The sequence below is a fragment of the Trachurus trachurus genome (assembly GCF_905171665.1).
Source record: "Trachurus trachurus genome assembly, chromosome: 3".
NCBI classification, from domain to species: domain Eukaryota; kingdom Metazoa; phylum Chordata; class Actinopteri; order Carangiformes; family Carangidae; genus Trachurus; species Trachurus trachurus.
In genome coordinates, this window is record NC_139893.1 from 19,324,865 (window position 1) to 19,339,045 (window position 14,181).

Sequence of the window (14,181 nt, forward strand, 5' to 3'; positions counted from 1 at the left end):
TTGTGCATCTGCCTCTGACATGACAGTGAAACAGTAAGTGGAGAGCAGAGAGTGGTTTTAAGATTAATCCATCTAGAGTGGTGCATGATGTGGATACTTACCTCCCCTATGAATCAGATGTTGTCTTAAAAAAAACTTAGTTTAAACTTTATATCTCTTGGCATGTTCATTTATTTACGAGATTTTTCCATGTGAAGAGGAGGATAAGAAAAAAAGGACAGACCATGTCTTTGTATTTCAGATTTATGTTTTTGATTTGACGTTTTTCAGGTAGGTCCCTTTACCTTCTTGAGTATTTGAATTTCACTTACCACAAAACTTTTCTAATGTTTTAATTCAGACTTTATCTGTTTCTTCTCTGTACTAAACAGATTGAATTACAGTTTTCTAAGAAGCAGTAAAAGCATTGTGTTCCATGTGTAATTCAATTCTACAGCAGCTTTTGCCAGGGGCAATGATTTCTATTAGATATGGTTGATCAGTTCATCCCATTAAAGTCAATGAATGTCCTCTTTGCTCTCCAGTGCTTGTTTTTATAAAACCCTAATAGGGCTGGTTTTGGGTGTTTTGTTTGTGAAGATTGAATAACTGCAGCAATGGTAAAGCAGAAGACCAGGTAAGGAAGGATAATGTGTTATTACTGATGTTTTCTCCTGAATTAGTTCTATTCTTTTGCACTTGCACTTTCTATTGTCAGGTGTATTTGAATATGCCATTTCAGGTTATTTTGCAAAAACAGACATATCTTTCATCTGTCATGAGGTTGGGTGTATTTCTCAATCTGTACTTGTGTGATGTTGTGCATTCAACAACTGGGCTTCTTCAAACTTCAAGGCACAAGTAGCCTAATGTGTAGTGGCATTATGCAGTTTCATGGAAACTGTCCTCTAAGAAGCAACTTACAGTGCAGATGAAAATCACATGTTTTGTATTGAGAAGGAATATTAACAGAAAGGAAACGATGCTGATTTCATGGAGGTGTACAGGACTACTGCAGGGGAAATGATATCACCCTTTACCTTTTACTTTGATCATCTCAGATCCCCTCTTCTGGCTGTGAACAGTTGCAAAGACTTCACCTCTCACTCTGCCTGAAGGTTCAGGCTCTCCCATGTTCACATGAGGATCAGAAGGTAATCAAAGAAGACACAGCCGCTCCACAGTCACTATACGACCCTCTGGATTTAACCCGAACATTTGTCAGGGGTCACAGCAAAGATTCCCTTTTGTTCTTTTGACTCCGTGCATGTGCACAAACATACGCTGTTACTTCTTTACATCACCTAACACGTTACTCATACTCAGGCACACGCCCCTTTTTCCTCATCTGCTCTGAGCATGTAAATGACTTCACATTTCCAGTTCGAGCAACAGTCATCATAAAATAACTTCACAGTGCAAACAAGCCTTTGGCATTTATCAGATTATTTTTGACAGAACTTAAAGGAGATCTTCCAGATTGTGTTTATGAGTCAGGAGTGCTTGTGCTTGTTGATTCGTTTTCTTAAGGAGTGACATCAAGGACCTTTATTCTCACAAATGAAAAGGAAATGTGCATTTTTCTTGCTTTGTCATTCCATGGAGTTAAAGTACCAGGGCATTACCACACAGTAATCAGGTCACGGTATTAGCAATGAGTGGGGTTGGTTTTGTTCTGCACCTTACTCTAAACTTAGTGGGGTTTAAATCTCTCCAGGCCTAACGAAAGACAGAGTGTCATTAAGCTTCTCTCAGGGCTTTGCTAGTTCCCTACATGTTGTATAAATTCAGTGAGAAGAAATGGTGGATAGACATTGATTTTGTAGTGCAGCCAACAGCACATGGGAGGTGTGGCATATGATTCCCACCAAAAAGAAAAAAGAAAAAAGTTGCAGGGCCAGGAAAGTGAACTCTTCAGCAGCACCTCATCTTGTGCTTCAACCTTCACCTGCACTCCAAAGCAAACACTTGCGAGAATGTGGTGCCATTGTCCTCAAAATGCTTGAAATAATAACCAGGTTTGTTGGCAGTTTCCTGCATCTATATCAAAGTATTTTATCTCTCAGTAGGTCACAACCCTTAAATCCCCAAGTGAATGATGAATGGAGAACACAATAGGGGGTGCACATGTTGAGTTTCGATGGTGGGTTGTAATTAGGGGCCGCAAAAAGAGGCTAGATAGAGGGAAGACTGGTGTTTGAGGAAAGAGCTGTGATTGATTGACAAGTCTGACATTAACTTTCAAGGACATTTCTTCTTTTCTCTTGTGTAATTGTTGCGCGAGATATTATTGCACACTTGTAAACAGTGTAACACATCATCCTTCCCTAATGGTTTCTATAAATAAGAGGAGAAATACTGAAGAAGACCATTGAATCTGAAATGGCAACCATACTCTATTCAATCCATCTGAGAGAAATCAAAGGCAAATGTATTTATCACAACCTCATACTGACCTATCCTTGAATATTACACAGGAAACATTGTTGCCCATCATCCACAGACCATCTGGAAAAGAATCAAACACAGGGATGTTAAACAGCCAAACCAAAGTCCAGGAAAACAAACTTTGGGAGGCAGATACCGGTGCAGATACGGCTGTTAGACCACTGGTGTTTCATATGGTTCCCCCAAACACTGCCCTCACTAGGACCCTCACTGTTCCCATAAACCATCACATGGGAAATGAGAAACAATCACTTTCCTGAGAGAATAATAGGAGTGAAAAAATCAACAAGGTGTCATCTGGTGCGATAAGGAAACGTAACAATGAGGTTTGGAGGAACTCCCCGAAGAGCTGAAGGAGACAGCCTTCCAAGCTGAAGCCTGCAAGAGTCAAGGGTAATGTGTGTGTTGTGTGGGATGTGTGTTTGTGAGTGCAAAACCCACAAAATCTAAGTTGTACTAACACACACCATGCCAGCATCTACGAGTGAACACTCATTAGAGATAAGTGAACTCTGTGCACTGAGCAGCAGGATGAAGCCATATCTGCTCCATGAGCAGAGAAAGAAGCAGGTCCATCTTTCATCTTTCCAATCCTCCCTTGCAAAGGTATGACTGGACATCCCAGCATTTGCCAAAATACACATTAGATCATGAATTATAGAGAAATGTCTACAACAATGTGCAAGATGTCTTTAATATTTCCATCCGATGATTAATACAACCATGCCCAACATGTTATTTTGGGTTTTCTGTTAATGTAAGCATCATAGCTTGTACATTCTTTTGGCTATGTGTGAGGTAGAGCAGACTGTTTTTTCTACACTGCATATGCACACCTCTCTGAGCTGTAGTAGTCACATGCTAACACACGCTGTGCTGCCTGCTTGAAACTCTATAACCATGTTCGTTATGCAGGACAAAGGAGGGGTCTCCCAGGTATCCTGTTGTTCTGAGCAGGAAGTTTCCGTTCTATAGGAACGTAAAGACAAAATAACTTTCTTCCTCTTATACAACACTTGAAAAACATCCTCGCACTAATAAGGCTGTGTCATTTTTTTTTACTGAAATCATCAGTTGAACTTTTGCACAGACAAGGCAGTGTGTTTCTTGTGGTTTTGACATAGAGCAGGTAAAACTTGCCTGAGCCTGCGTATAATGAAATGGTAAAAATGTGTTGATAGGGTCAGTGGGTGGTAGAAATAATGTGACTAAGGATGAAATAAGAAGGTTAAGGCAATATGTACTACAGAATCTATCCTCCATAATTAAAATCAATTACCAGTATGCAACATTCAACACCCTCAACCATTGGGAAATAAATGGTCCTCTGGATCAAGACTCACAGAGCGGCGCTCAGACGGAGCTTGTCCTCATTTTGCTGGAGAAAGCGGGGCCCCCTGCTTAAATTGAGGCACACAGCAGTGTCACATCATTTTAACAGCAAGGCCTGTCGGTTCTGACCTTTCCCTTCTGCCTGGCACAGCAAGGCCCCCCCCCCCCCCGCCTTCATCCGTATGAGGCCTGTGTCCAACTTGGGTCCACAAACAGAGGCCGCTCACTCACTCAGGTCCTATGGAGACCAAATCAGATTACCAACACATATCTCCCACAATCTAGTGCGACAGGATCACCCCCCAGGCAGGGCTGAAATGGATACAGCAATATACAACAGCCATGCAGCGGAAAGAGGGAGGATGGAGGAGTGTGGGGCTGAGGAGGAGAGCAGGAGCTGTGTGGGTAAGGGAGGAGTTACTCTGTTGTAAGCGCAGCAACAATGTGACTTAATTGATTCCATGCCATCTCATCAATTTTGATTAAAATGAAATGAGCCTCTGTACGTTTGAAAAGGTTAAAACAAATTGAAGGTGGAAATCACAGCTGGTATCTCAGTTTTGTCTAACAGTGGGCTTTTAATGAAGCAAGGCACTCTCCATCATTCATTTCAACCACCTCTGTGCATATGGAGCAAGGCTGTTCTTCTTTTTTCCACATTCTCGAGCACAATACACATTGTATTAGGTTTGCATTAGCACTATGGCTTCCATGCAGTCCATCTGGAAACAAGAAAAACTGCTCCAAATGGAATGATCATCTATGTGTTAGGAAAGGAAGAAACAGTGATGAATAAAAACATTTATTGGATTCACATTGTATTTAAGAATATTTGATGTTCAGTTTGAGAAATGATCACATACATGAGCACATGTATGGTATGTGATATCAAGAATAAACATTTACTAGGTCCTTAAAAACCTGTCTAAATGATTTTATTTCTCAGGGAGTGGGTCTTTCCTTGTTGTTTCTTTCACAATAAAAGTTTGTGTAACATACAAATACTGTATCTGCTCTCAATCTGGTCTCATTCCAGCTTCAAAGTGGAAACAGGTTGCCACAGAGAGGTCAAATGAAGGAATGGAATACAAAATCCTAACGCAGACAAATTGAGCAATTAAAGCAAAAGTCATAATAGCGCAATTATTTTGCTTAAGATATCCCTCATGTCACGCCTCACCTTCTGTTCACATGATTAAATGCAACATTTTGAAAGTTAATGATTGACTTCAACAGATTGATATATTATATCAGACAAAAAAAGAGAAAACTTCAGTAGGCCTACACACAGAAAAGCTCCCTGCAGTATTATACTGGGTTATGTATGCAAACACACTTCTGAGTTCAATGCCTTTTACCATTACATGTCACACACCTCTTTTTCACCATTGTTAAACCTTTGGCTCAATTTAAAGGGTTTGGCCAAATCAGGTTTAAAATTCAAGTTGATACTGACAAGCAGACCACAAATGCACACAGGCACACACACATCATGGAGTTGAAGTAGGTAACTGCTGGCACCTGGTGGTGGTTTGGAGAACCAGTGGCACAGCTACGCTCTATTCACGGCACTCATGTCTCATTACAAACAAAGTCCCTGAAAGTCATTGCAAGTTTCCTCGGTACTGAATATGAAAGCACAAGTCGGGCAAAGAGTTAAAATTGTATCCTTGTTTTATTTCAAAAAGCAAACTTTGCAGAGCTGACAAAAAAGAAAAAAGAAAAATCACATAATTGCAATTCACCATGCTAAATAAATAACATCGGTGCTAGTTAATCTGAACGCATACCCCGCTGGAATATGCTGTTGTGAAGAAGTACTGTTGCCTTTTTGCTCACAAATTGCCCTATTTTCATTGCTTGATTTGCTTTAGTAAACTTAAAGCTTGCACAGATACGCTGCTGTCTCAGCAAAACAATCTTCTGTAGAAATGCAAATAGATACACATGCAAAGCAAACCTCTGGCTAATTATACAGCCGTCTTACAAGGTCTGTGTCCCTGAGCGCTGGAAAAAAGTGTAACACACAGCATGTATGCTCTTGGTAGGCATAGCTTTAATACAGAACATCTGCATGTTGCCAGGTTGGAGAGATCTTAATAAAGCTTACTGTACACTAATTATACGGCAACACAGAAACACAAGGACTCTTTGCTTTATATTTAAAAAGGTGTTGGTTTGGCAATTTCTCCACTCGTTTACAGAAGACCACAAAGACAAAGGGGTTGGGTTCACAAAGCTACGATCCTAGCGAGGGTAAGCTCAGGCTACAAAGGGTGGTGTATCCCAGTCAGTAACATGGCGTGGCAGTTTACGGCCATCAGGAGAAATATTTAAGAACATCATAAAATACTGTCACTAATGTTAGAACTCTATATGCAGCAGGGTTCAGACAGTTTACTAAAACACTGATGAGTTTTCTGACATTTCAGTGTCACTGTTGACGAGATTTGTATTTATTTTTGTTTTGTTTTTTTCCCCTCACCAAAACATGCACGCGCACACACACACGCACGCACGCACGCACGCACGCACGCACGCACGCACGCACGCACACACACACACACACACACTTAACACAACACAACAGATGGAAATAGTCTGCAATATGACATTTGTTGTGCAGTGACTTGGGGAGTTGTTCTTTAAAATCTCTATAAGGCACTAAAATTGAAAATAGAAGCGATTTAAAACCCATGTCTGTACAAAGGCAAGCACATGACCTATATTATGGCTCTGCTGCAGCAAATGACTTGAATTTGCTAAAAGTCATTGGACTCTGCCTTTTTTCTTTCTCAGTGCAGTGAATACAGTTTTCTGTCCATCAGTGCAGTTAAGTGGGGTGTTTACAGTTGTCATCTGCCTCAGTCATCTTTCTTGTCAGAGGTGGTGTCTTCCTGATTTTCTCCTGAACTGGCCTGACCAGCCAGTTCCAGATCCCCTGGCGTTGCCTCCTGAATTGCTTGATATCTCTGAAGCTCCAGGTAGGTGGTGAATAGCTTGGCATACTCCGGGTGGGTCGTGGCAAAGTTTTGAAATTCACCTGAAGAATCACAGCCATGGAGAAAAACATGGGTGAAAAAAACAAACAGGAAAAATTGGGCTAATACTGAATGCATCCATTTACTGCACACCCTGTTGGAAATATAAAATAAAATGAAACAAAATTTGCTGCTTGGCATTGGGCGTTTGTCTACTACTCACTGAAGGTGATGAAACCAGAGCCATCAGCATCAATGTCCTTGAAGAGCTTGTTCATGTTTAGGTCTGACACACCCAGAGCGGAGCGCAGCAGAGCAGTGAACTCCTCGCGGGTGATTTTCTCATCTTCATCGATGTCAAACAGCTGCATGGGAGAGGACAGCATGGGAGAGGTTTGCATTTCTCTTTCAGGTGTTTGTTTATTCAGGAAAAATAATGGTTAGTTAACATATAAATTTGGGAAGCTAACCATAAACACAAAATTTAAAAAAGGGAAAAATCATTTTTGCTCTTCAGTCAAGTTACATAAACACTATTTGAACTGTTTGTCCAAAACCACATTTGACCTTATGGCCAGCAAAATGACTCCATGCTCTCACAACAGACGCACATTGTTAACTTGACATTATCCAAGCCTCTCTGAATGCTGCCTCTGTTTCTCCTTCAGTTGCACTGCTGCTGCCTGCTGTGCTCTAATATCAACTAAAGGTAGTGCTGGGTGATTTAGCTTAGATGTAATGCTTTTTCAAATCGACTTTTTTTTTAACTGTTATAAAACACAGCATAAAAAAGATTAAGCACCAAAAAAAATGCAGATTCAATGGAACCTGCATGATGAGTGTGGAACATTTCTGATACAGTGCTACAACCTGGCTTAGATAATTGAGTTTGTTTCCAAAGCTTGGTTGGCTTAAGGAAAATGGATACCACCACACTTGTGTCCCTCTCTTTTCTTTCAGACCCAAGTAGAAGCAGACCTGTGGCAAAATATTTCTTCCCCACCTGGAAAGCCATTCGAAGAACATCTTCAGTGTTGGCTGGTCGACACAGAATGGTCACGCCGATGACATACTCTCTGAAGTCTATGGTGCCATCTCCGTTCTGACAGGGGTGAAAGCCAAAGTGAGAAAAAAAAGCAGGAGTTGTTAAAGCAGTAGTAAGCGATCCGGTCGTTTTGGCTAATGCTGCGTTCCAGGCAGGCTTTTGAAACCGTAAGTTACGGCTTCAAGTCACAACTTAAGACTTTGTAGCGTTCCAGGCAACCCGTAAGTCGTGTTTTTCCCACCTGTTGCCTGTGAAAGTGCACTATAACGGCCACTCGTGTTTTTCCGACCCGTGAACTCGTACCAGATCGAACTGGTACGACTTCACAGGTCGGAAAAACACGAGTTACGGGTTGCCTTGAACGCACCATAACTTCTTGTCAGCCGATGGAGTTAGCAGCCCCCGCCCTCGTCATGGATCTATTGGTCCTCGTCCCTACGTCACCACATTCACGCGCATATTGGCTGCACACACAGCCCTTCATGCCATTCTCTCTCCTCATTGGATAAAATTTGTAGGATACAAGAAAAGTTTTTTCCTCGGCTTACAGCAGAGCAGAGTGACTGACAGACCCGTGTTTCAGACCAAACACTCTATGTAAGTGATTGCTGTCGGAAGATATAACTATTTAAGGCTTATATTAACACAAAAATTATTATGATGGGTAAAAACATAGAAATATGTCTGTCTGAGGTATGGTGAGTCTAAATGGTAACATGGACAAAAGCACAAGCAATTTCTATAAATGGCAACTTGCAATAACTGGAAAATGATGAGGTATACATATTCTTAGGAAAGGGATTTCTTTTTTTATTCATTGAACTGCATGTTAGAGGCTGTTTTTATGCTTTTAATCCTCTTCCCACTCAGACCTCTGGCGAACATACCAGGGAATGAGGCCAAACTGCTTTGATCATAGTTTCCTCTTCAGACTGTATAAATCCTCAACAGACAATATGAAGCCCTCTCTATTTGACTTTCATTGGTACACATATACTGCAGTGATATCTTGTGAAGCTAATATGAAGATGGGAACAAAGTATGTTGTTAAACATTCAAGGTGTGATTCCTGTGTGTTGGGTTTAGGCCAATTTATCCCAATACCCTGGCTGTGTGTCAACAACAAGCACGTGTTTAATCAGTCAGTGATTATTCAGCAAACTACTGGAATAGAAAATACTTTATATGTGTGATAGGTGTCTCACCCTGTCAAACAGTGCAAACAGCTCCTCCAAGGCCGGGCTGACAGGTAGCTTCAGGAATCTGGCAAACTCCTCAATGGTAATCCTCCCGCCCTTACATGATGAGGCCATGGCCGCAAAGCCCTCCAGCTCTTTTCTCACATTGTCCCACTTCAGTCTAAGTGAGAAAAGGTGTATGTCATACTGAACAATGTATAAAATTAACTATTCAAGCCACATTTGTCTTAGTTTAAATGCCTGGTGAGGTGACACAACAGTGTCAAAGTGAGATGTTCTTACTGGAGTTTGCGGCTAATTTTGGTGAACTCAACCAGGCCGGCCTCCATGGGCAGCGTTAGCTCACCAGCTGAGATCATCAAGCGGCAGTCCTCATAAGTGTGGTCTGTTACTGGAACTCCAAGAGCACTGCAAGCAAACAGTCCACAGTTCAAATGCTTGTGATGGTTGTAAAGAGCTGGATGCAGCATGTCAGGCATGTGCACAAAGGTCAAAAATTCAGTTCAGTTGTATGAGTGAATCTAACAGTATACTGTTACTTCGCTTCACTTACGTGTTACACACCGGATTTATCACTTATATAAAGATATATGCTTTTGCTTTTCTGTTGCACCTTATTCCACTGCATGCTCCAAAAAAGAAATGTGCATGTAAGGCCAGAAGACTTCACTTACTGGGCCATACTTTCTCGCACTCTAATGGCAAACAGAGCTGGGCTTTTCTTCTCCTCTTCTGTGGGGGTATGTGGTGGCAAGAACTGAAAAAAACAAACAAAAAAAACAAAAAAACAAACTGATAAAAAAAATTAAAAAAGGTCACAAGAAGTCAAACAGAAGGGGAACTCATAAATCTGTCCGTGGAAGCTAAATCCCATCCTGCAGTAAACACACCTTCCCCTCTGGTTGATATAGTGCAGTATAAAATCCGAAAATATTTCAGCAGCCATAGCAGAGAGTGGCACCGATAGCACCAGTAAAGCTGCAGTAATTTTAAAAGATTTCAAACAAAGTACTGTGTGAAACTGTGGATTTTTTTTATCAGTAAGAAACAAACGCAATTTGTGCCATATACTAGGAAAACGGGAGGCTTGTTACCTCTATCTCCACTGTGGTGTACAGCTGGCACAGCGTTAGAAGCAGCAGTGTCTTCCTGTACATAACACAAGCAGAGTACGATCTGTTTCATGTACCAGTTGACTAGTAGAGCTGTTCCAGTACAAGGCATGGGTGGGTGTCTGTACTATAATAGTGTCCATGAGAATATAGCAATAGAAATCAAACATACATACAGTACAGACAGGTCAGTCATGCAAAAAAGCCAAAAATGCACAATTATAGAGAGCATACTCACGAGCTGAAGCCCTGCCAAGTCCAAGTCACTGTATCCTGGAAGTAAAAAAAACGAGAGGAATGCATGAAGCTTCATGAAACATTAACAGAGGAATGAGGTAGTAACATGTTAACTGGTAAGTGTGATTTGCAGCCAAGTCTCTGGTTTAGCCATCATTCCCATCAGCAAAACTAAGTAATAGAAACATCAATTTCAAGAGGATAACCACATCTAATTTTATTCAGATTTGTCTTACTGACAATCCTTGTGTTCTGCTCAGAAGGAATCAAACTGTTTATCTTTTGTGCAAGCTAGTAGGGTACTGCGTGGCAACAACGTATTTGGCTTTCAAGGCTTCATTAATGCTGTATGGCCATCACAGTCACTCACCAATTTGTTGGGATACCTTATAAGCACAGGCTGCACAGGGACTCCTGGGATAAAGGCACCTAGAGGTGGGGTTGGAAAACAGTATGAAAGAAAAACAATGCTGCACATTATTCTATGTATAAACCACATCGTATAGTCAATAAAAAGGGTGTAGTATCAAGTGTTCTTTCTATTGTGCAGCCTGTTTGCTCAGTGGATCAGATGTATGTAAAGGGAAACATTCAATTTCATGAGGTCATTTAGGCCTTACCTTGTTTGAAAGTGATGAGACATGAGCGATTTGTACATGTTCCCTCTGGAAATATCAAAACCTGAGGGTGAGAAAGCATCATTAGTTAATCTTATCATCATATTCTGTAGAATTTCTGTGATGGTAAAATACAGCCACCTGTATGCAAAGCAAGTTTCTGAACAACTCTGGCTGACATTGTATGCACCTTGGCTATTTCGGCAATAGTATTAAAGAAGAAGCATTTTCATTAAATACGGGACTGACAAAGGAAATGGTAAAAAAGGCTCTTTGGTTTACTTGGCTGACAAGCTCAGTGTTTTTTCAACAACCAGACAGAAAGCTATGCTGACAGTCTATGTGGATGTTTTCTTTGCTGTGTTATAACAGACCTGAGGCCAGTGGCCCCCTGACTTGGCTCTGCTGTCAATCTCTTGGATTGTGTTCTTCCGTGAATCTGGGTCCTTTCTGGACACCAGCACTGGCTGTAGACATCGCACAAACCCTTGAGAGAGAGAAACAAAAATACCATACATTAATGTACTGTGGACCACTTAGAGGAGGAAAATCTTGACTTTTGTCATGTTTCTTGTCCTCGTTAGTAGCATAGATTTGTTAGCAGTAAACCATTTCACCACACAGTAATTTACTGATTATGTTATGACTGAGAGAAAAAGAGAGCACGCAGACAAACACTTAAGTACCAACTTCCCTGTAGTGGAACAACTGATAAAAGAAAAATTGTCTCACTGCCAAAGATGGGTGTGGCCAGGTTCTCAACCCGGGAAACAGTGGAGGGTAGGCCTGCAATGATGCACACAATTCCATCAAAAAAAGTGGAGTGGGGAGCAACAGCCAGGATGGGGGCCTCAGTGCTGTTGGCCTGCTTCCCTTTTACCACCACCCTAAAGCCCATGCAGAAATAGTAAGTTCTCCCCAGGGCAGCCATGACCCGCCGACACATGAACCTGGGAACCACAACAACATTTTAGATTAGTGAATGAGGTGTGATTGCATAAAATCCAAACTGACAGATTAAATGAATGGTAGTAGTAACAGGAAGGGTTACACCATTTTGTACTTTTCTCTAAGCCTGTAATCACAAAGAAATTTCTCTTGAACAGTTACTTCCTCATAACCTGAGGAAATGGTAGGAAGTCACATATTACTGTAGCTTGAGACACTGTGAACCTTCAAGTCTCTGCTTATCTAATCTTAAGCGAGACGCTTAATAACAGGAAGCTCAGTCACACAGTGCTGAGGGTGTAAAGTGTCCAACATGAACAGACCTACAACATCTTTATACACTGGCTTACAAAGCAGATACAATATTGCCTGCTTATACGCAAAAGATACAGAGCAACATGGACTTGCATTTGAAGTTCGTCACTACATGTCTTAGTGGTTTCATTGTGTGAAATGTTACTATTTATAAACCACAGACTTCAAACCACCAAGAACATGTCTGAAGGTGCCAACAGGAAAGCAATAAATGGCTGAACTATATGGTTGTATATGATAGGCTTACTGTTGTTTCAGTCACATACAGCATACTTAGTCATAGGTCAGCTGCGGGACTGTGCACTGTCAGTGAATGTTGCACCTACTATGCAAGTTAGTGGTTCAAACTGTTGGAGTCTTGGAGACTGTTTGATATTGTAAAGTAAGATCAATTACAACCTTAACTGGATACAGTGCCCAAAATGTCACACTGGAGTAGCTGTGTTTAGGGTCATAACCATTCAGTGATGAAAAAAAACATGTTGGTATATAAAGGGATTACGTTTTCAGGTTTCAGTTCCCCTTAAGGCCCCCACAGGAACTGAGAGGGGACTCTAAGTCATGCCTCTGTTGCAGATACAATCTAGAGAGGCATGATTTGGCAGAAGTGCAAGCTGCTACACATTTTTCAAGCCATGTCAGGAGCCATTATTTTGAAAACATACTGCATCTGTTGTGTTTTAGTGTCAAGTTTATGAACCCAGCAAATGCAATGCTTCTACTTCTTTAGTAAAATTAACAATTTAATGCAATTAAATTCAATGTATCTTTTTTTCCTTCTTTTTTTTTTTTTTTTAGATCTTCATGTATTTCTTCACCAATAGCTTATGTTTAAAAAAGTATTAATGTTTAAATCAAATTCAATAAACCTAAGCATCCAGGAAACAAAACAATGTGATGTAAACTGATGCAAGAAAGGCACAGTAGGATACACTTTGTAGCAGGTTTTGCATTTTCTGAGCAATTGAGTGTGTCTGATATCCAAAGGGCCAAAGGACTTTGATGGCAGTCTAGGACTTTGTTAGGATGATATCTGTATCCTTGTTACCTTCTCCAGCCTGTCATTGGCTCCACGGCTCCTTTCAGAGGATGCTTGAAGGTTATTATGACAGACACTGGCCATGTCACCATGAGAACCAGAGACAGCAGGATGGCGCGGATTGGGACCAGGAAGATTCCCAGGAGGACGCACTGCATGGAGAGAGAGTGGGGGGTGGGGGGTTACAATAGACACACCATCAATTAGGCCTATATCTACCATAAAGGGAAGACTGCTGTCAGAGCCAACTACACCCTGGCTTTTTGACATTCCACAGAGCGGAAATATGCAGCAGTGTGGAAATCCACATCACTGGGCAGCTTTCTAGAAAAGCACACACAACGGCTCTCATTGTTTAGTGCTGCATATAACGAGGCGTTACAAGCCGATTGTCAAAGCCCTGTTGGAGAAGATTATAGGCCCTGGCTACAACAGCAGCCTGTGGGTGTAATCTCACACATCAGATGAAACACTGCGGTGTGCGCGCCCTCTTTCTATAAGCGATGGCTATATTCCTCAAAGCATGAGCATTGCGCCTTTTTAAAATACCATACTCACTTTCAGTATAGTGCCTGTGGTTAGTTTTGTGTCCTGTACAAACGGGTTGATGACCGCAGGCAGGAGCAGAGATTGCTGCCTCGGCAGGGTGAACACTCGTTGCGGAGGCATTGCAATTCCAGCGAGCCAAGACGCAGGCGAATGTTTGTAGTCGAGGCGCCGTTATGTTATCATCTCACTTCCTCAACGGGGGGGCCTGCTCTCTCTTCTCACTCCGCACCATAGCAGACGATCACACCGGCGAGCGCAGCCACCACACGGGCGAGAGCGGAACCGTCTGGACCTTGGCGTCTGAAGCTCCACCTCCAACGTGGCCGTACCAGGGGTCGAGTCCGATCGGTGTGTTGTTTGAGCTCCCGACGACGATTCGT

General features: G+C 41.7%; 1 protein-coding gene across 1 annotated transcript; it reads right to left on the bottom strand.

Annotated features, from left to right (window-relative positions):
* Positions 1-5,421: 5,421 nt before the first annotated feature.
* Positions 5,422-14,112, bottom strand: lpcat2 (lysophosphatidylcholine acyltransferase 2). The gene is made up of 14 exons (XM_083998955.1): positions 13,811-14,112; positions 13,262-13,404; positions 11,683-11,900; positions 11,325-11,437; positions 10,954-11,014; positions 10,704-10,762; positions 10,335-10,369; positions 10,079-10,133; positions 9,659-9,741; positions 9,267-9,392; positions 8,991-9,144; positions 7,744-7,842; positions 6,964-7,105; positions 5,422-6,802 (listed from the first exon to the last, which is right to left on the bottom strand). The coding sequence occupies exons 1-14, from the start codon at positions 13,919-13,921 to the stop codon at positions 6,624-6,626; spliced, it is 1,578 nt and encodes a 525-aa protein (XP_083855081.1). The 5' UTR covers positions 13,922-14,112; the 3' UTR covers positions 5,422-6,623.
* Positions 14,113-14,181: the final 69 nt, after the last annotated feature.

Coding starts and splice junctions, on each gene's coding strand:
- lpcat2 (XM_083998955.1), bottom strand. CDS start 13,921: ATGCCTCCGCAACGAGTGTTCACCCTGCCGAGGCAGCAATCTCTGCTC. Junction 9,742..10,078: donor ACACCACAGTGGAGATAGAG/GTAACAAGCCTC, acceptor TGTTTTTTTCAG/TTCTTGCCACCACATACCCC. Junction 7,843..8,990: donor TGTTTGCACTGTTTGACAGG/GTGAGACACCTA, acceptor CACCCCTGTCAG/AACGGAGATGGCACCATAGA.